Source organism: Dermacentor andersoni, chromosome 3 (genome assembly GCF_023375885.2).
Source record: "Dermacentor andersoni chromosome 3, qqDerAnde1_hic_scaffold, whole genome shotgun sequence".
Lineage (NCBI taxonomy): Eukaryota > Metazoa > Arthropoda > Arachnida > Ixodida > Ixodidae > Dermacentor > Dermacentor andersoni.
Genome location: NC_092816.1, coordinates 155,035,887 through 155,057,528, shown reverse-complemented (window position 1 = coordinate 155,057,528; position 21,642 = coordinate 155,035,887). Strand labels below are relative to the sequence as shown.

General features: G+C 49.4%; 1 protein-coding gene across 1 annotated transcript; it reads right to left on the bottom strand.

Moving 5' to 3' along the window:
• Nucleotides 1-9,809: 9,809 nt before the first annotated feature.
• LOC126524244 (solute carrier family 22 member 7-like) lies at nt 9,810-19,590 on the bottom strand. Its single transcript, XM_050172575.2, has 2 exons — nt 19,240-19,590; nt 9,810-12,380 (listed from the first exon to the last, which is right to left on the bottom strand). Exons 1-2 carry the CDS (start codon nt 19,588-19,590, stop codon nt 10,818-10,820), a joined length of 1,914 nt encoding a protein of 637 aa, XP_050028532.1. The 3' UTR covers nt 9,810-10,817.
• Between the last annotated feature and the right edge of the window lie 2,052 nt (nt 19,591-21,642).

The following is a 21,642-nucleotide window of genomic DNA, read 5'->3' as shown; positions in this document are numbered from 1 at the left end:
GCCATATGGCATTAAGGAGGCCCTTGTGTATGTACTTCGACAGCAGCCGCCAAAGACATGGGTGATTTTCACAGACTCAAAAGCAGCCCTACAAAGTATCTGGAACAGGCACAAGCGTTGCAATAATCAACCAGCAGCATTTGACATTGCTTATCTTCACCACAGGGCTAAGATTGCTGGGCATTGCCTAAAGTTCCAGTGGATACCTGGCCATGCCGGCATTTCGGGAAATGAAAGAGCGGACGAAGCCGCCAGAAATGGACTCCAATACCGCAAGTTCAAAAGAACATATTTTACAAAAGCCGATGCTTCAAACATGGCAAAAAAATATGCCTATCAAGAAAAAGACCGCATCTTGAATCTGCCGCTTCACCAAGATAACTTCCTACGTTACATTGACCCAGAAATGAGACCGAAAATTCCACGACCACTTCCTCGACACTTAGAGACATTGTACCATCGTCTCCGACTGAACGTGGCATACACGAACAATTATCTGTACCGCATAGGACTTACCACTAACCCATACTGTGATAACTGTCGCAACTTAGAGACAATTGAGCACATATTACTAGAATGCCCCGCGTACCGCGACGAGAGACAATTTTTTGAGCACCAAATGGACATGATTTTCCACGAACCGTTAACGTTACCGAGCATCTTAGGTCCAATGTCCGGCCCTTCAAAACAGCGACGGGTTTTGGATTTATTGTTCAATTACCTGACAGAAATTGGTCAAATAGGAAAGCTTTAAAAATTGCATCCTTCCCATGCAAAAGCTTAAATTTACCCGCCATGTCACCTGTATATATTAGTATCAGGTCCACTCGGACATTTCATATTTACTTTTATCCTTTTTTTCTCCAACTCTTTTCTGGAATCTTTTAATCCCATTCCCCCTACCCTATACAGAGTAGCATGCCAGCAGTTATATACGCGCCGGCAAAATTCTCTGTTTTTCCAATAAAAAGCCCTCTCTCTCTCTCTCTAGGCATTTCCCCGAGTAACTGCACATGATGGTCATCACCCTTGCCCGACTAAGATTCTTGGCACAGCGTACGGTTTCTTGAGCCACCTGAACGTGAAGCTACTTGCTCGTGGATTAGTGAAGGTTCTGCTTGGTTTGTTTAGGTTCCCATATAATTTACATTCGTGTAGCTGTGCTTTATGATTCTATGTTATGCCATAAGACGTATGCATTTTGTCTGTCTATTTAGATGAGGTGGTGTGAAATCATAAGTTATATTATTGTAGTGCCTGAGTTTGCCAACGAAGCGAGGCAACTAACGTTCTGTGTTGGAGCTAGCCATATTAGCTTCGAGTTCAGATATTTATAAGCTTTTGATTCCAGAGTTCCTGATGTAAAAGTGTTTCCAAATTGCCAATATTTTCTAAGCACCTCATTTTTAGTGCTTCAAGGACGTTCCAATCGTTTGAATGTACAGTAACATGATCTCCAAGATGGTGGCCTAAAGGGTCATCAAACTCGTTATTTTTGCTTGTCGCGCGAATTATTTAGGGCGCTCCAGCTAACGCTAGGTAACATTTTAAAGGCTGGCGACCGAACACCGTAGGTGGCATTGCCAGACGTTCAATGTGTTTTACAGTGAAGTTGTATACTTCTACCGTCCAAGGAAATTTTCGTGTCGCAAGCAAAAAACTCCCCATACGTGGCCGGTCCCGTAAGTAGTGCAATGCCGGGCCGACCTGCGGCGAAAGTGACACAGGCGTTAAGCACACCCCATACGTGGGCCTATCCCAAATGTTGTGCCTTACCCCGCCGACCCGTGGCGAAGGTGATGCAGGCGTTAAGCACTCCCCATACGTAGGCCGATCCAGAAGCTAGTGCAATGCCGGGCCGACCCGCTGCGGAAGTGGAGTTCGTTATGAAGGAGCCCACATACACAGCTTCGCTGGTCATCCTTCTTCACACAGTGGAAGAGCACTGAGTTTTTTTTTTTTTTGCCTTCGAGTTCAAAGGATGGAGTACGGAATGAAGTCTGGTAGACACGCAGAGCAGCGCCAGCACCATGGTCAACATCGTGACTATTTGGCCCCACTTGGTCATGCCGTTGTATATATATATATATATATCAAAACGTTTATTTAAGAGAAAAAAAAATGCAGAAAGCGAGTGGGTGGAGCCCCTAGTCCAGGGCCCCACTGGCTTGAGCGGTCCGCCGTGCCTGGTCGAGGAGCGCCAGTTGCATCTCCCGATCCTCGCTGGCGAGCCAAGTCTCCCACTGCTCCCTTCCGGAAAGTTTGCCGGCTATTTTTGGTGTATTAATTTTGGGTGGCCTGTTCTGGCAGTCCCACGTAATGTGGGCGAGAGTTGGCCGGCCTCCGCACCAAGGACAGCGAGCGCTGTACAGCGTTGGGTGAATGGCATTTTTCAAATAAAGGTTTGGAAATGTGTGCGTCTGTATTCGGCGCCAGTCATAAGAGTCCTGCCTGGATAGGTCAGGGTGTGGTGGACTGTACTTTCTTCGCTCGCGCCGCTGGTGCTCAAGGATGTCTCGTGGTAAAAAGGGGTTTTCGTCAGAGTGGTCGACCGCTCGGTTGACAAAAGCACGAGCTGCGCCGTCCGCTCTCTCATTGCCCTCGAGTCCTGCGTGACCCGGGCACCAGATGATCATGTGTTTCTGCGTTAGGTTAGATCCTAATAGGTGAGTGGTGCTGTGTGGTAGCTTCCCGGTGAGGAATAGTCTACATGCGACTTGGGAATCTGTAAGAGTTATCGATGATTGTCCCAGAGCGTCCTTAGTTTTAATAGCTAGCGCGATGGCTGAAGCTTCTGCGGTATTCGCAGATGCAACGCTAGCCGTGGCGCAAGTCACAAGCCCTTGATTTGCGGCCGCTCCTACCACTGCGAGGGCGTATTTGTAAGCACCAAATCGGGCGACATCTGTGTAGACTGTATCCGGGTTTCCACCGAATTGCTGCATTAACTTTCGAGCTCGAGCACTTCTACGTCCCCGGTGGTATTTTGGACTCATGTTCTTAGGGATTGGGGCTACTATTATCCTTTCACGAAGGACTCTGGGCAGAGATTCGAGTTCTTCTCCCGCATACTGTGGACGAGTAGGGTAACCCACGCGGCAAAGTAATTTTCTGCCAGAGGAGGTCAAGCTAAGCCGCTCCCGTTGAGATATGAGCGTCGCTGCCCGTAGCTCCTCGTAGTTATTGTGAATCCCGAGGGCCAGCAGGCGTTCAGTAGAGGTTCCCTGTGGTAGGCCGAGAGCCGCTTTGTACGACGTTCTAATCAACGCATCTAGGGCCTTTAGTTCTGTTTTCGTGATGTCCTGGAAAGGGAGGCTATATGTGAGACGACTTAGCACAAAAGCCTGAACGAGCCGGATCGTCTCTATTTCCTTGAAACCTTTTCGGTGATAAGTTACTCTACGGATCATACGGGAGATCTGTTTCACCGTAGTCCTAAGGGTTTTAATGGTGTGGTCTACTCGTTTGTTGCTTTGCAGCCACAGTCCGAGGACTCGCATTTTCTGGACCTCCTTTATCTGGCTGTCTCCTAGAAAGAGGTTCACCGGCTCGTGAGTTTGACGGCCTCGACCTCGTATCCTGATAAATTCTGATTTATCGGGAGCACAGCTCATTCCACTGCTGCGAGCGAAGGTTTCAACAACGGTCGCTGCTTCTTGCAGGATTTCTTCTTTTTGTCCTAACGAGCCGCTGGTTGCCCATAGAGTAATATCGTCTGCATATATCGCGTACCCTAGCCCAGGTATGACGTCGAGTGTTTTGGCTAAGCGTCTCATGCCGATATTGAAAAGAAGGGGGGAAAGTATCGCCCCTTGCGGTGTACCTCTATTGGGCATGGGAAAAGGGTCTGAGCGCGTAGTGCCAATGCCTATTGTCGCGATGCGAGAGGTCAGGAAAGAGCGGGCGTAATCATAGATTCTTTGTCCACAACCGATGTCACTTAGCTCAGATAAGATAAGTTCATGTGAAATAGTGTCGAATGCGCTTTTTAAATCAAGAGCCAGGACGAGATGTTCCGCACCAACCGCGGTGTTGCATAGAACTTCTTCGCGAAGTAGCAGGAAAACATCTTGTGTCGACAAATGTTGGCGACAGCCGAATATGTTAGTGGGAAATAGGTTGCGGTCTTCAATGTAAGACGTGAGACGTGTGTGGATCACCTTCTCAAATAATTTGCCAAGACAGGAGGTTAGTGATATCGGCCTGAGATTTTGTAGATCATGAGGTTTTCCTGCTTTCGGAATAAGCACGATTTTGGCCTCCTTCCACTGTTGTGGAACTACGCCCCTCTCCCATATCTGTTCATTAAAATACCGGGTAAGCTGTTCTAGATGCTCGTCGTTCAGGTTCCGGATCATAGCATTTGTGAGCTGATCTGGTCCTGGAGCAGTATTTCTCTTCGCAGCTTGCGCTGCCGCGAAGAGTTCTGCCTTAGTTATCGGAGCGTCTAGCACCGCGTTTTCTTGCCCTTGGTATGGCAAGGTGCATGGGGGAGTGATTACTGCTCCTACGTACTTCTCTTTAAGCTTAGTGAGGAGGGCCTGATCTGTTCCTGAAAATTCTCCGGCAAGTTTTTGAAGAGTGCGGGTATTGGCCGTTTTTGTTTTTCCTGGTTCCATTATGCTGCGAAGTATCGCCCATGTCTTGGAGGTGTGTAACGTTTCGCGAAGTGAGTCGCAAAAGCTCGCCCAACTCGCTGTCTCTAACTGCTGTGCGTAAGCGTTTGCCCGCTCTGATATTTCAGCAATTCTGTGGCGCAGTTTGCGATTAAGTCGCTGTTTTTCCATCGTTTAGTTAGCCCCCTTCTGGCTTCCCACATATGTAGCAGATGGTTGTCAACTACCGGCGTTTCCGCTGTGAGCGCTAGCCGCTTAGATGTTGCTTTATGAGCGTCTCGTATGTGTGTTGCCCACTCTTCAGCGTTCGCCGGTGATATCTCCGGCATGGGGATTTTGCGATAATTTACCCAGTTCGTGATTACCACCTGGCCACAGGGTCGCCGAATTTTCGGGGAGCCTACCGACACACTGATAATGAAATGGTCACTGCCTAGATTCTTGCCTAGATTGGTCCAGAATACCTCGTTGACATTATTTGTCAATGTGAGATCTGGAAAGGTGTCTGCACTGACGCTGTTACCTAATCTTGTCGGGTTTTGAGGGAGAATGATGAGTTGGAGATCATATGCTTCGGTCGCTCGCTCGAGCTCCCGGCCTTTGGGGGTGTCTGTTCGGTAACCCCAGCTGGTGTGAGGAGCATTGAAGTCCCCAAGAAGCAGTAGTCTATCCTGGGTGCCGGAGTGACACATGACGTACCGAATGATGGCCTCAAAATCGGCCCTCCTTTCTTTAGGTGGGCTATACACGTTCGTGATTATGGTTTTTGCCTTGCTACGCTTCTGCGGTAGTATTGTTACAATTTGATGGTTGATGCTGCTAGTCGCCAGATAATCTATACTGATTGCTATGTCCTTGAGCACCATCGTCGCGACCTTAGGGTAGTCTGGGTGGGTTATCGTGTAGTAGCCAGTCAATCTAGCCGGCTTGTTACCGATCTCCTGCAAACAAATAACATCAGATTTGACTGGCACCGTGTTAATGTATTGTTGTAGAGCTGCCGCCCGTTTGTGGAAGGTGCGGCAGTTCCATTGCCAAATTTCGAGATATTCGTGATGTACTCGCGTTCTACTCGCCATGAATAGTGCTTTCGCTGTCCGAGGTCGATATGGGTCGCGGGCGGCGGTTAGATTGAGCGCTGGGGCTAATGCTGGCTCGCTTACGAGTCGCGCTGTTTGCACTGGCCACAGATTCATCGACGTAAGTTTTTAGGCTTTGAAATTCTGCGTACATCTGCTGCTGAAAATTTTGCATTGTTTGTAATTGATGCACAACTTGTTGAAGTGTAACCTCCACAGAATTCGGCGTCGTTATAACCTCGAGAGACGTGCCTGCTGCTTTAGTATGTGCTGTTTTGTTCGTTTCGGTACAGCGACTAGCTTTGAGGGAGGCCAACTCTCGCTTAATTTCTGCCAAGCTCTCGCGGAGGAGCTTGTTCTCGTTAATGATCTTCCGATATTCGGGATTTTCTGTTATAGGAGCAGTAGGAGAAACGACTCGTGCCCAGCTTACCGTGTTATCTTGTGGCGTTTGCTTGGTCACAGTGCCGAAAGCCCCCGATTTAGGCGGTTTTGGTGATTGGTAATGAGATAGGTTTTTGGGATTGGAATTCTTTCGGGTCCGCGATCTTGACCTGGATCGACGGCGAGTCTCTGATACCTCCGGCGAGGGATCGGATGCGGATTCTCCATCATCGGAAATGAACCAACGTAGGCGTTGAGGTGGCTTCGTTGAGCTGTCCTTCCGGGTAGTCCGTTGAACGCCAGTCCTCGGCGTTCTATTGCTTTGGGGTTTCAGACGTTTTTGACAACTTCGGTCTCCTGTCATGTGACCCTCCCCACAGGCTGCACACTTGGGAGCACACTCATGTCCGGCTATAGGGTCCCGTTGTCCACATGTACGACATACTGGAATGTCCGGCTGGGGACAGACGTCCGATCGGTGACCAATTTGGTGACACACTTTGCACACCTGAGTGGTAATTTTGTAGGGATAGCAAGCAAGTTCTCCGCCGTTGTAGTAGACGTACCGCGGTGTAATACCTCCAAAAAAGGTGATAATGGCCGTTTTAGTGTTACGGAACATGCGCGCTTGGAGAATTTCAACCCCTTGCGTGCGTATGCGTAGATTCGCTTTTAGCATTTCAGGCGTCATGTGCGGGTCCAAGCCGTGAATGACACCCTTGGTTGTCCCGTCACTTGTCGCTACGTAGGCGTTGACCGAGTGAGGCCGGCCGTTGATGTTAAGCATTTCAATACGTCTAACGTAGTCCGCCACTGTCTGGTGCGGCGTGGACACGATAAAGATGTTGGAGCCCGGCTTGATTCTGAGCAGAAATTGCTCACCTGATATTTTCCCGTTGCATGCAGCAATCACGGCATCCGCCAGGAGTGGACTAGCCAGGTTCTTGACCGGTAGCCCTTGATGCGGTCGCACCACTATCTTAAAATCATCCTTTGGCAGGGGGGGTAACCGCCTGTATGCTGGTTTGTGTTTAGATTTTCCGGTTGCTTGATCAGCGGAAACTTGCTGATTCTTCAAGATCCCCGAATATTCCAGTGCTCTGGTCTTCTTCTCTTTCGCATCCTTTTTTTTCTGCCGAAGCGTGAGGACCGTCTGCCAATCCCCATCTGTTTGACTTTGGCTCTCTGTCCCGGCATTCTGGTCGCTGGGTCCTTTTGGTGTCGTGAGGTTGTGAGCAGCGGAGTCTTGAAAATCCATGCTGTCAAGCTCCTGGCGGCGCGTGTCCGTCACCCGCGAGGGTCCGGGACGCGCAGGTGCGTCAGGCGGTTGATTTGCAAGAGCCATCAAGCGGTCGGTGGGAAACGGCAAGAAAGCCACTTCCCATATGGCTTCCGGCGAAAGCGGCCCGGCCAAGGGCGGTCGGTGAAGATGGCGTCGTCTTCGTGGTTAGGGAGCGCGCCGACGACACGTCCGTTCCCTTCCAAGGCGAAACTCTCTGGGGTCAGCTGGGATCGGTCGATGCCGCTGGCCTTCACGGACACATTGGTGCAAGCAAAACTTACGTTCGAGGTAATTAGCACTGCGTAATTGGCTAGCAATCACGGAGCCGATCTGTGGCTAGGGACGAGCGCTTCTTCTTCGTCGTCTTCCATGCCGTTGTAAACTGGGACGAGAAGCATCACCTGCAGCGTGATTGCCGACATGGCGCATTGGCTATCGATCGCCGTCTCACGGAGCGCCTTTACGTAGAAATCAAAATTCGCACCGCCCCTGGAAACGAGCGCGGACGGTGGGCGCCGGCTATGCGTGGATACGCTGGCCGAGCCGGTGGTGATCGTCGGGCAAGCCGTCTCTCGCTTCTCTAGTTGCTGCTTGAGCGCCTTGAGCATACCATCGTGCCCTTCACCTTGGCCAGGTCGATGCCATTCTGCGCCGTCACGTACAGTACGACTCGCGCGGCCAGCCGAACCCTGTGCGTGTCGACGAGCCAGACCGGTAACTCCTCGACCATGTAGCAACAGGCAGCCGCCATCGCTTAGATGATCGCGAGAAATACATGCGATAGCCACCAACGCGGTATGGCCTGTGACACACGCTACAGTAGCGGCACCACCAGCGCTGGACCGACGCTCGTAGCCAGGAGGCTGTAGAGGGCACGATGTTCGTTGCCCGTCACCTCGTAGACTATGACGACGACCAGCGCTTAGGTGGCACTGGACTGCCGCATACCCAGTGACCCAAGTTGTCGACTAGACTATACAGCAGCCAGCAAAAAAATGTCCGTTGGGACAACAAAGACAAACGTTGTCTCCTCGACAAGACAGCAACCTGCAGCATAGCTAGTAGCGCAAGGTGATTGTTGCTGCTGTTTTAGTGAGGCTGTTAGCCTCTATTTGGCCGGGACCTTACGCGGCGTCGTCCTCACGGAAAAAAAAAGAACATGCTTCAGCGATTGAAGCGCAGAGCCCATAAATTCTTTGGAATCATGCATACTACTTATTGCACAACATTCGCTTCAATAACCAACAAGCACAAAACAAGCACCGAAACCACATATTTGATAACAAGAGGCTGTCGCTAACAATACGAAGCACGTAGCATTCCCCGCATATGTTTCCCGGAAAAGATTACTGTTGTCGCGGCGATGGCAGCTTTGCGACATGGGAAGCGACGTCAGTAGCCTTTCATGTATGAAAGAACCACACTAGCAACTCATTTCAATGTTGCAGCAGCACCGCTTTAGATAGGCAACGCATATTTAGGACTCCGGAGTTGCATCGTGAATACGGTGAGCGGCAAGGGGAAGAAAAATGGCCATATTAACAGCGGCGGCGTGCTGTCGTTTCGCGTAGGATTCGAAAACAGCGGGAATCTGCGCGACCACAATTTCCTGTCGCTCGATAATGTGCCGCCGTAGGAATAAAGTATTCACCCCGCATAACTCGTACTGGAGGTTCTCAAGAGCTGGGACGGGTATCCACTTTCGAAGGGCCGGGATGGAGAGTGAATTTTTTTATGCGATTAGCATTCTTTGGAATCTTATCACTACGCGCTTTCTTAATCTGTAATTTATCATTTTCACAGGTATTCGGGCTCGATCTGTATTGTAAGGAGCAGTACAATATATTCAAACGTTCCCTAGGAAAGGTGTTATCGAATGGGTTTGTCATAAAAATCGCAGTACTGCATGGGAAGAGAGCCTATAGTTGAGCATTTGAGATTACATGAGATTACTGCAAATTACACTAAGTCTGAAGTACACCTAGCAAACATGACACGTGCAGGCCACGGCGAAGAAAACCATGCTTCAATGGCCTTCGCGATAACTTCTAGCGACTTAGTCGCCTCGTTGGGGAAAGTACTATGAAATGCAACCACAGAGGCTGCTCAGGCATACAAAGATCATGTATTATTGGTTAGGATTAAAATAAGTTACTGCAATCGGCTTTTATAAACGCTTTTCGCTAGCGCATCGCTTCGTTTAAATATACAAAATTCAACAAATTTGCCAATTAATTATTCGGAAGATTGTCACCCATAAGTACAAATACACCGCATATGTTCGGCCATTCCTAGGTCTTTTACCAGATGCAGTTGACCCGAGCACTGATCTCAGCTTGAAGAAATCGACAACTCTATTGAAGTGTGTTCATTATATCACTCACTTCAAATGCTTATTTCTATCGGAACGATTTGCAATATCGGTGCTGATGCAGTTTCTAAAAGAAATCAATCTGAAAGCAGTTGTATTACATAGCTTTACTACTAATGGCATGACCAGGACCCCGCCTCTTTCATAGGCGCCAATATCTAAAATGCTTCCATCAAATCTTTTCGTTGAGGTTAGAAGGCACCCTGCTGTGCTGAATTATGAGTGCCATGACTTGCGCAATCCCCTTTTAGCAATGGTATACTCGGCTCACACTTTAGGGCGCGATAACGTCTTACGACATTAATAAGGATCAGCCTAAGAGCGATCGCACAAACTGTGTCCATGAAAAGGCGGCAGTCCTGCTCGCAGGCCCATTCGAGGTATCGGCATGCATAGTTCGCACTCTCGTAGCCGTCAAGGGCAACAAAGGTGATCGGTCTGTCACAAATATCTGCTTTCTACCTACTAGAACGGTTATTTATAGTCACACTGCGGGAACGTGTCTCCTAACAACGGCAAGTTCGGCCGGCGGGGGAGTTGCGCCTACTTTTACGGATGACCACTCTACGTTTGATCAGCCACACAAAAGGAACAAACAGCGTGAGTTGCGTGGCATACTCAAAGAAGTACACTTTCGCAAGTTTCAGTCAGAATGCTCGAGGCCGTTGCGAGGCTATATGCCTCTTTGAGACAGCAAGACCGCCCCCCCGCAGTCATAGGCAAATAGACGGCGCGGCTGCAAGCAGACCCGATTCCTCGAGGTCCCCGAGTACGCAAGAAAACGACGCGTTATATCAATTGCTCTTGGCGTAAGCATCACTGCACATTTCCGCGGGTGGGGTCCCATGGCTATGCCTTCTATAGCACAGGGCCGCAAAGGACAGTTCCATCGAAAGAGCAAAAGTTTCACCAGAGCAATAAAAAACGCGGTGTCTGATGCAGTCGATGTACAATGAAACATTTGTAACGAAATTCACTAAAAGCAGAGTGTCATAATATGCATGGAAACACGAAACAAAACTAAATATACCATGCTGTTTGCAGCGAAAGCAAAAGATGTAGCTAGGTAACAATTAAAGATGCGCTCAGCGCGAAATGGGTCCTAGTGACGGTGGCGAAACGACCGTGCTGTTTGTTCCTTTCTTATTCTGCTGCGAGTGTCTCGCACTCTTGGACGAATAAAGGTACTTGTCACTTGTGCTAACCACTGCCATTGGGGACATCATCCCAGACGGTGTTAGCACTTCTGGTGACGTCACGTCGTGTGCTGGCTTGCGACGTCGTTTGTGACGTTTGGCCTTCATGGCGACAGACTCCGTGCCCTGGGCCAAGGATGCCTTCAGCGCTTCCTTCCGTTGCTCATCGGTCAATGCGGCCGGCTCCAGTGTCGACGGCTGCATCTTCTTGTGGACAAATATTTCGGGCAGCCACTGGATCGCCATCCCGCTAGCGAACACGATCAGCGTCATGGTGATGTCGAATACTAGAGCATTGTTAGAAAACATCGAGTTCAGAAACGTGGCCAGCAGCGCGCCAGCGCGCCCGACCGAGTACGACACGCAAAGCCCTCTGCTTCGTATCGAGGTGGGGAACACTTCCGTCGTGTAGCCGTAGTTCACCGACATGGATACGGCGGCGCTGCTGTTGACCACGAGTCTCGTAAGCACGGTCCAGGGCACGGTGATTTTCAATTGATGGAGTGCGGCCTGGAGGGCGCTGGACACGCAGAGCAACGCCAGCACCATGGACAACGAGACTCGTTGGCCCCACTTAGTGATGCCTCGGTAGGTGGCGATGAGCAGCAGCACGTGTAGCGTGAATGCCAAGACCGCCCAATGGGTATCGAGCGCCGTCTCACGAAGGCCTGTTCCGTAGAAAGCAAAGCACACTCCGAACCAGGAAATGAGGACGGATACAGCGCGCCGGCTACGCGTGGATACGCTGGCCGAGCCGGTGGTGCTCGTCGGGGGCGCTGTCTCTCGCTTCTCCAGCTGGTGCCTAAGCGCCTTGAACGTTGTCCTGGCCTTGGCCAGGTCGATGCGGTTCTGCGCGGCAGCGTTCAGTATCACGAGCTCGGCTAGCCGAATTCTGTGCGTTTCAATGAGCCAGACCGGAGACTCGTCGATCATGACGCACCAGGCACCCGCCACCGCCGTGACCGTTGCGAGGAACGTGTGTGATAGCCACCAACGCGGATTGGCCAACGACACGAGGGACATCAGCGGCATCGCCATCGCCGAACCGATGCTCGTAGCCAGGAGGCTGTAGAGAGCGCGATGTTCCTCGCCCGTCACCTCGTAAAGCACGATGAAAACCAGCAGATTGGTGGTGCTGGTCGTGGCGGCAACAAAAGACCGTGTCACAACGAACACGGCGAAAACCTGCGACGAACTGGCAGCAAGGCTCGCAAGCAGCATTGTGAAGGCGCCGGCAAGGATAATGGGCCTGCGCCCCTCGCGGTCCGCCGCGATTCCTGCCAGTGGAACGAACACCATGGGGGCCATCATGTATGTGGACTCCGACAGCGCGTAGAGCCAGTGGCGGCTACACACCAGGTCCCAGGCGCTGACGATGCTGTCTTCCTGTCGGTCACCGGCGTAATCCCACTGGTTGCAAGACACTACTCTTCGTCCTTCGCCGTTTTCTCCCTTCGAATAAAACGAAAAATGCATCAATGACTCATTTCATCGAGTACGCCAACGCCGCGACGGCACCAACTAGCACACGCCAATAATAGCTTATGTCACACCCGGAATAAGACGAGCTGGTTTTCATGTTAGCAGCGAACTCAGAGGCAAGAAGCTGAACAAGATGAACTCGTTGTGCCATGCGCACTCCTAAAACATTATAGTGTTTGGAAATTAAGCTGCTTCGTTTTCATGCGTTTGCACTCATAGGCTATTTTAGGCACTTTCCTAGGACTATCTATCTATCTATCTATCTATCTATCTATCTATCTATCTATCTATCTATCTATCTATCTATCTATCTATCTATCTATCTATCTATCTATCTGTCTATCTGTCTGTCTGTCTGTCTGTCTGTCTGTCTGTCTGTCTGTCTGTCTGTCTGTCTGTCTGTCTGTCTGTTCATCCTTCCATCTGTCTGTCTGTCTGTCTGTCTGGGTCTCTCTCTCTCTCTGTGTGTGTGCGTGTGTGTGTGCGTGTGTGTGTGCGTGTGCGTGTGCGTGTGCGTGTGCGTGTGCGTGTGTGTGTGTGTGTGTGACCGTTGTCGCGCCTACCTGGGTCCTAAGGTGGTCTGTGGTGGTCGCATGGCTTACGCATCGGGCTCCTGTGTTCAGGTAACAGGGTTCGACAACAACCATACAACCAACTTGGACCACTGAGAAGGTGCCAATGTGTGCAACGGTGCCGCTTTTGGACGAGCCTTCTTCACGCCGGCATCGGTCACTGCAGATGCGCGACTGTGTAGGATGTGGCTCTGTGCTACTCTTCGATGAACCTCTTTAATGCCAACTTGGGTCACTCGTCATGTGCGAATAGGTATGTGCCGCTCTTACATAAGCACCTTTGACGCCAGCTTGGGAAACAAGGTACGGGAATGTGGCGTTCTGCACTGGATCGTTTAAAAATATGTCGATGCTAATTGCAATTTTACCCACGTCACAAAATTTCGTCAAGGAGGGCAACCCAGCGGATTAGCAGGCTGCGCCACGAATGCACTGGGCATGTGCCGCTCTTCAACGAACCTCTCGCCCACTCTGGTGACTGAGTACGCGCCCTAGGGTGTGCAGCAAGCAGCGGAACGATTCTCAGGGTTCGCGGGCATCTGCGCACCAAGCTCTTCGTCACGGGGGCCATGAGCGGAATTCTCAGCAGTGCCTACAGATGGCGAACCTTGTACAGAAGGAAGCGCGAGAGATGAGCCGCCCTGTTGGATGACGTCTTTCTCAGCGTTCGCCCGCAATAGCGTGCCATGAATTTCGGAGGCCACGCTCAGGCTTCGCGGCGACGGCGTCAGATGGCGCCGAGTGTTTATAGGGAAGGACAGAGGAGGAATTCCGCTGCAGTCCATACCTCGTTCATAACTCGTTTCGACGGTTGCAATGTGTTGTGTCACTATATCTATTCAATGGCAAATGCATGACCGTCGACAATCATCGTGGAATGGGCGCTACCTATTTTTTTTTAGCTTTAGCTAAACGGCCTGACCTATACTTTTAAGTGGCAGATATAAGAACACACTGTCGCTCTAGAGTCAGCAAAAGCATTTCAACTTTTGCGATCTTCCTAGAAATATACTTGAAGGACACTGTCATATTTTGTATCCCTAAAATTCATTGCAGATTTCGAAGCGCAATATTTAGATGTCAAGATAACAATGTTTACATGACGAACTTTGCGAATACTACAGGATACCTCCGCCTGGGCGTGCGTATCCAACACTCGTTCCAAAGGCATTGTTCCCACAGAAATGAGCTAGCTTCGTTCAAGCGCCAATGACGAAACGGCAATGGGTGCTGTTTGTCGCAGTGCCCATTGGCCTCACGCGACGCATCAACTCGATGTTTTCGTGACCTACTGTCGTCGCATTAAAAAGAATTAGAATGAGCATGTGACATTACCAATGGCCCTAAAGAAGTAAGCCATCGTGGGCAAAAAAAAAAGTGATGGATAATCAACAGTGTCAAGCAAAGAAAAACGTCTTTCACCTTGTTTCTAAGCGCACACATGTCTGCAGATTTATTTCCACAGACAGTGCCTGTGAAAGTGCATGCTTAAACACGTTTTTTCATAATGTAGATTATGTACCGCGCTCATTTTATCGCACTTTTCTGTGCACAAGAAAACCAGCCAAAATACATGCAAGCTGACACACAAGGAAACATCTCGTCCCGTCCAATTTATTAAGGTCCCAATTTCTTATTCTAGAGGGAGTCACGATTGTTTACCTGACGTAACTGTAACATTCCCATGAGTGGCGATGTTTCGAATACTTTTTTATTCGAGCAATAGTTTACATCAACCGGCGAAGAAATTTAGCAAAGGTTTCTAATATTTACCTGACGCACCCCGTTATTGCAATATATATATGGAGCCTTATTTTGAAGCCATTTACGTAGATATCACACCTAAACGTTTGACTGACACCAACCCTACCTTAAAACCCAATGAAAAATGACCGAAACATCCATGACCCGCGGATTTTACCGTTATCTAAAATTTATTAATGCTCTTCAAATTCCGAAATGGAAGTATCGTCGCCCCACTGCGCCTCGGCTCTCACGCTTTCGCCAAACCCTCCTCCTTCGCTCTCCTCCTCGCGTCCTTCATCCCCCGCTGCGCTCAGCGTTCGCTCTTTCTTGCTTTGCTGTGCTCGTTTGCTCGTCGACGCCGACGCCCATGCTCGCTACAGTAACGGGTGCCTAAGAGCGGGGCTAAAAAAACTTTCCGCGGGAGAGAGCCCGGTACAAACGCTCTGCATTACACCTTCGTTGGTCCAGATGTTGGCCTTTCGGTTTCGCTTCTCGTTGATTTCGCCGTTCAAGTTTTATATAGCTGCTCATGGTAACATCCCTACAGCATTTTTCGCACGCTACCCGAGGAATATTCAGATGGCTTTTCTTTTTAGATACTTTTGGGGTAGCTGTGCCCACAACATATTTAGCGTGGCGAGGAATCTGCCTTTTTCTTTACGGGCATTAAAAAATTGTCGTAAATCGCCTCTCTTAGAATGGTTACTAGTTTTGCTCGAAGAGACCGACACTGCTTGCACAAGAAAGTCAAAAGGCATACTTGACTAATTAACTAATTTCCTCTAACTGTTAACGAACAACTTCAGAGCACATACTGCAATTTTTCAATTCCAGCGAGTGAGTTATCGAGGGACGTTCAATTGGAGAGATACTTGAAACTGGCAATACTTTTTAGGTTACCGTCGTCCAACTAGCCGCAAATGTGTACTGTTCTTTCACTTACGTTGTTAATGAATGCTTCTTAATAGATTTTAGCTCCATAATAAACATAACAGCAAGGCATGTCGTCTCACAAATAAGGAACACCTATGCACAAACTGGCGTCGTTCTCAAACTTCGTTCCAAGTTGATATACGACTTGTGAACTAGATTTCGTAAACTGCAACATCGCTAAGAAAGACCGTCTTTAATAACTAATCATAGATGAAGTTGTGCGACGACAGGATTCGAGGCGAGGACCCCGAGCAGCTCGATCCACTAACCAAAGGGTGTTATAATGAGGGTCCGCTAAACCAAAGCTCACAAAATATAAAAATACAAAAAGTAAATAAAGAATCGTATATTCGAATTCGATTGGAAGAATGAACATTCTAAATTGTTAGAATAATCGGTTGGATACAAATATTGGAATCAAATCGAATATGTTGCAGGTTGTGCGCGAGCAAACGCAGTCCTTTCGTTGTATCTAATCTCAGAATATTGTGGCGATATTTTATTTTATTGTCTGATAATTCCGTGCTGCCGGCTAAATTTCACTTGAAAAGCTTACTTACCCTCTAAACGGTACAACCGTGAACAAAGCCAGTGGCTGGGGCTTGCGGACAGCGAGGATGCCTTTTCTTTTTTTCTCGTCTTCTTTTTCTTTTTATCAGCACCACCTCTGATTCTCACTTTACTGCTTCATAGCCCGTGCGATGAGTGACGACTGGCACAGGATCAAATAGCTCCGTGTTTACGGGCATTTGATGCGGTATTTAAAGCGCAAGTTGATGAGAACAGCTACTAAGAATTGATAAATTTTCCCAGCTAACATGATGCAAATGCCTAACGTTTCGATGCAATGGCTTAGTTGTCTAGTTTGAGAACATTGAAATTGCAGTTGCAAATTTCCAACTTATCAAATTAACCTAACTTGCTAATAAATGCATGCGCAAATCACTACCCAATATTTCATTGAATATTTAAAGCTAAACTATGCGTATTCGAAAACCTTGTTCTAAATTTTTTTTAATTGCACCATTTTTGGAGGCCAGTTTAGCCTTGACTCATTCCCAGTTCTGCGAGCTGCTCTCGCAACTGCGGCGGCAACGCGCACAAGATAACAATAAAAATAATAATAAAAGACGTTACAATGTGTGTTGCTAATTTTGTTCGTCGAAAAGAATATAGTGCTTTGGTACCCCCTCCCCCACTATTTCACTGCAGGGGGCCCCCATCACTTCCACTAGCCCACAAAGGGTTCCTGACACAATTATGGCCGAGAACCACTGGTCTAACAATTAGGGATGGTTCAAGCGAGAGCGTCGAGACGTGGGCGCGTTTTATTGCGATGGCAATTATACAGACATTCCCGGAGCATTTTTGCTGTGGTTGTCGCTGTCGGCGTCGGCGTGAGCGTGATGATCCGTATAAAGTGCAAGCGCGATAAAATTGTCGACGCGCACCGTATTTGCGAGTAAAAGTGTGTCACGGTGGGCCGATGATAGCGACTCAATCTCGCGCATGCAAGGGAGGAAAGCGGAGAGGAAGCGCGCCGTCTTCCATCTCATGCAAGGCTCCGGAGGAAGGGGAAGGAGGGGATGTAGCACGATGTTCATTGAGCTCGCTCCTGCTGCCGTGCGTCCTCATTCAAGCGTTCAGACAGCGAGTTTCTGCGATCATCGAGTGAGATGTTTGCATGTTTGATTGTGCGCGCGTGACACCATGCTTGTTAATTTTGTTAATTACATATGTTCCAAAGTTGATGCTGCCTACGAAAATACTATCCTTACTTCGTATAGCTGTCAACTTAGCTGCGGTTGCAATCGATGCTTTGGCTTTCGGACGAAACTGCAACTTTTTTTTTTTATCATTCAACGCCATTTTTCTCCGTCATCAATTATTATACATAAAAATACGGATACCTTTAGTTCTAAAACGTTTTCGGAAGAACATTACTCGGAATGAGTCTATGATCTCCCTTCGAGTCAGGATCTGAACACCATATTTGCTGAAAGATGTTTAGGCGTGTTCCTGTGCCTATCGCACAGACTGGTGCACAGAAAGAGTTGCAGGCTGACAGCTCGGGTTATACAACTTTGCTTGCTGGAGCCAATTCTACCACAGCCTACGCAGCCTATGCAGACCACCCAGACCATGTCGGCTTGTGCTACAGTTTTTCCGCACGTTGTAGCCGGAGCACACTGTCTAGAATGACAGCCGCCGTTGCGTGGGTTCCGCAGCGAAACATCGCGTCCCTCAAATAGCAAGAACATGCGTCCGCGTGTTGTCAGAACACCGGTGCATTCGATCCAGTGAAACGCTAATCACAACGAAGCAAGGCGGGCTCGCATGTATACGCGCAAAGTGATCTCCGTTAATTCAGGAGCAGAAACAATGTGCTGGCGCGTCTGCGGCGGAAGCTGCAGCTGAACGAAGGAGGCGCCCAGAGGTGGCGTTAAGGAACACGAGGATAAGTGACAACGTCGACAAGAACCTGCTCTTGCAAAGCGCGATATGGACGCACGCATCGTGTCCAAAGTGAGCCCGCCGCAGTACGGGAACGCGACGTCAGCACAAAGCAACAACGCCGACGAGACCCTGCAGTTCTCACCGATGCTGCTCGCGGTCATCGAGTTTGCTCTGTTCAGGTGTCCACAAGTGCCACAATACGGGCGTTTATTTAGTAAGCATACGTCTGCTGCAATTCAGATTGCTACTACAGATACGAACCATACACTTCGTGTAATATTCGAAGATGCTGCTATCTAATTCACTGCTTCGTCCTTATGGCGAAACTGGGATTCTTTATTTAAATGGAAAACAATCATAAAGATAAACTCTATACAATTTGCAGAACAGGCCCAAGAGCGTTTAAAATTACATATACGATGCACGCTCAAACAACGAAGTCTGAGCTTTTCCACAGTTCTGCTTTTCATAAAAGCGCCAGAAAAGACCGTGAGCAGGCACCCATCCCTATGTCATAGTATCTCTAGAGGAGACGTCGCCCGATATTCCACATTACCATCTGGTGAGGAGCGATACCGGCACTATGGAAGTCCGTAGGGTGATAGCATTCATTCCCACATTCCAGAACATTAACTTTCTTGTAATTTCATAGGAACACCAACAAATTGCTTCGAAACTTACAGGTTAATAATTACGAGGAAGGAACGTGTGGTCAGTCAAAGCTGTTTAACGCGAAATTCAGGACATTGCATGAATTCGGGTCATTTCCGTCTTTCGGCTTCGAACGAGTCTGACTTTGCAAATGGATTAGTTTAAACAAAATATTGCGCTATAAATGCAAACAGTTCGCCGCAGGTATGCCTGTATGCGCAGTTTTATTGCCTTCCAAGTCTAATAAGATTGCTGCCACATTTGGGCAACAGGAAATAAAGGGCAGTAAACTGACATGACGGGCCGAGACGAAGATCACGCAAATCTACGTATTAAACAACCTTCCCACGTCAGCTGAAAGATGTCACAGCGCCAGGTCTCCGTCTGCTCTATAACCTATTCTGTTCTTAACCGTCAACGTGTGGGGTCATACACGCGTTCGAAATAAGAAGTAAGACTCGAACGCTCACCGGCAGCGGTGGGTCGTATACGGTGCAGTCACTGAGGCTGCCGTCGGCCAAGACGGGTATGGCCACGTTTTTCCACTCCTGGACGGGCACGTGCAGAAATTCGTCGGGCGGGCGACACCAGTGCTGCACGGGACGACCGATGAGTCGGTACGCGAACGCGTGCAGCAGAAGCACCGTCAGGCAAAGCACGGCGCAGAGCAGCACCCTCCTCTGGAACTTGCCGTGGCCCAGAATGACGTAGACGTTCTCCTGGATGATGGGCCGCGTGTCCGAGGAAGACACGAAGCCATCCAGGATGCTCCGCGGCGGCGACGCTACCTGATCTGAGCCTGCATTGGCTCCCGATTCCATGGCGCTGTTTATCGGCGAAGCGAGAAGGGGCGTTGCTGTTGGTACGAGAGGCGTAAGCCGGCAGTGACCTGGGCGCGGGCGTGTGGGGAGGCGACGGCAGCGCAGTCGCGAGAAATGCCGTCGCTGGTCTAACCGCCGCCGAAATTGGTGGTGGTTGTGGAGGAATGGGATGCCGTCAACCCACGTTATGACGGGTGGGAGCGTCCCTGTTTTTCGGGTCGAGTGATACTGCTGCAAGGACTCGAACAGCTGCGGACAGTTCACTAGCTTCTTCTTCATAGCTCGTGAATGCGTGCGCACGGTGAACGCGCCGCCGAGCGCAGCTCAAGTTTCGTCGTTGCCTTCAAAAATGGAGCAACAGAATAGTTTTGTTTTTAGGTTTTTTTTCTCCGAGCATAGTGAGGGGGAGATGCTTGCGACTTTAAACAAGCGCAAACGATTTTAGACCCTAAAAAAAATTGGTAGTGGCTTATCTCGGCTATGCCAGGATATATGTAGCGAAAGCTAAGGCATAGCATGGTTAGCCTTGGTTAATTTTGATTGCAAGTCCAGGTTAGTCTGGTTGTCTAGCTATGTTGCGGCGTTTAGCCAGTCGTTCGGCGCTTTGTTCGTCTGTTTCCTGGGCAATTCGTTTCCTCTTCCTTTCGTTCTGATGTCGATTCCAGGCCTCCTCCTGCTTATCAGAATTGTCGCCATCCATACTGCCGCCTCAACTGTGGCTGTGGCGCACGCGAGTTCTCCTTTTCAATTCTCCGACATATTATCAGGCATGCGACGCAGCAGACGAGAGAACGGCGGCGAGCGCAACGACGAGGAACGCGGTGTGACGTCACACCAAACGCCGGGTGCGGAAAGGCGCGGCGCTGCGCACTGGCGGAACACCTGTTGCTCGGTGCTACTAGTGGCGCATGCGCAGTAGTGGTTAGGGAGTGAGAGAAAGAGAAATATCCGCGATGAAGCGCGCCTTGTGACGTCATGTGCCTCCTCGGAGCACCTCCACGGCGAAATCGCACAGTTCGCGGCCAGTAAAGCTTTCGCTATAAGAAGACAGAGAGATTAAGTGGGCGCATCGTGTTGTGTGCCACGGTTTGCCCGACTAGGACGTTCGCTTCGCTGTTTGCTACCTGTTTTCTTCTACCGCATCCCCGTTTCGCCGGTTTCACGACCAGCCAAGTGGAAAGTGGAAACGAACGTCCATCACATTGGAACAGAAGGCAGAGGCGTTGGAGTCAGGCCGTGTGTTAGGAATGCTGAAGATTCCCTTGCTCTTTCATTAAAATGGCATTCCCTGCGGGGTCGTACATGCGTTTCGCGGACCGTAAAGTCGCCTTCCATGCATGTTTGAAGTTGCGCATCCCATTAGGACATATTGCAGTAAAGAGCAATAATGGATAAAACTATGTAATGGATGTCACTGATTTCGGCTTCCCGTTCAGCTTCGTTATAGCGAGGTGTTACTGTACATGCGAACCGAGAAATTGTTCTTGTCGGCAACGTCTGCGCCGATTTTGGTGAAATTTGTTGAATGTAAACGTAGCTGTCAAAGCCTAGCGATTGTATCAAATTATAATTGACGCGCTCGAACATACACACACGCACATGCGTGCAAGCAGTACACACCCGCTCCTCTCAAACACATGCACGGAGGCACAAGCACGCACACAGGCATGGACAAATACATAGACAAGCGCACACAAAAAATGCGAACGCACATATACAGGCAAACACGCCCAAACAAACTCGTGCGCGCGCACTTACTCAGCCACTTTATCAAATAAAAATGTAGGCACACAAACACAACAAATACACACGCGCAATTGATCACGTAATCACGCACCTACACGTACGCTCATGCAAGAACAGGAACGCACACAAACGCATGCACGCAAGCAGGCACAAAACGCGCACACGAACGCACAAAGAAACACGCACGCAGGCACACATTCACAAGTACAAACACACAAACAAACAAGCATGCGCATAACAAGCTTATACGCGCATACACTGTGGAGGCTCATACTGCTATCGAGTGACGTGGAAGGGGACACTCGA

Excerpts from the sequence above, each read along its gene's own strand:
- LOC126524244 (XM_050172575.2), bottom strand. The coding sequence starts at position 19,590 with ATGGAATCGGGAGCCAATGCAGGCTCAGATCAGGTAGCGTCGCCGCCG. Across the intron at positions 12,381-19,239 it reads TATACGACCCACCGCTGCCG|GGAGAAAACGGCGAAGGACG; the intron begins GTGAGCGTTCGA and ends TTTTATTCGAAG.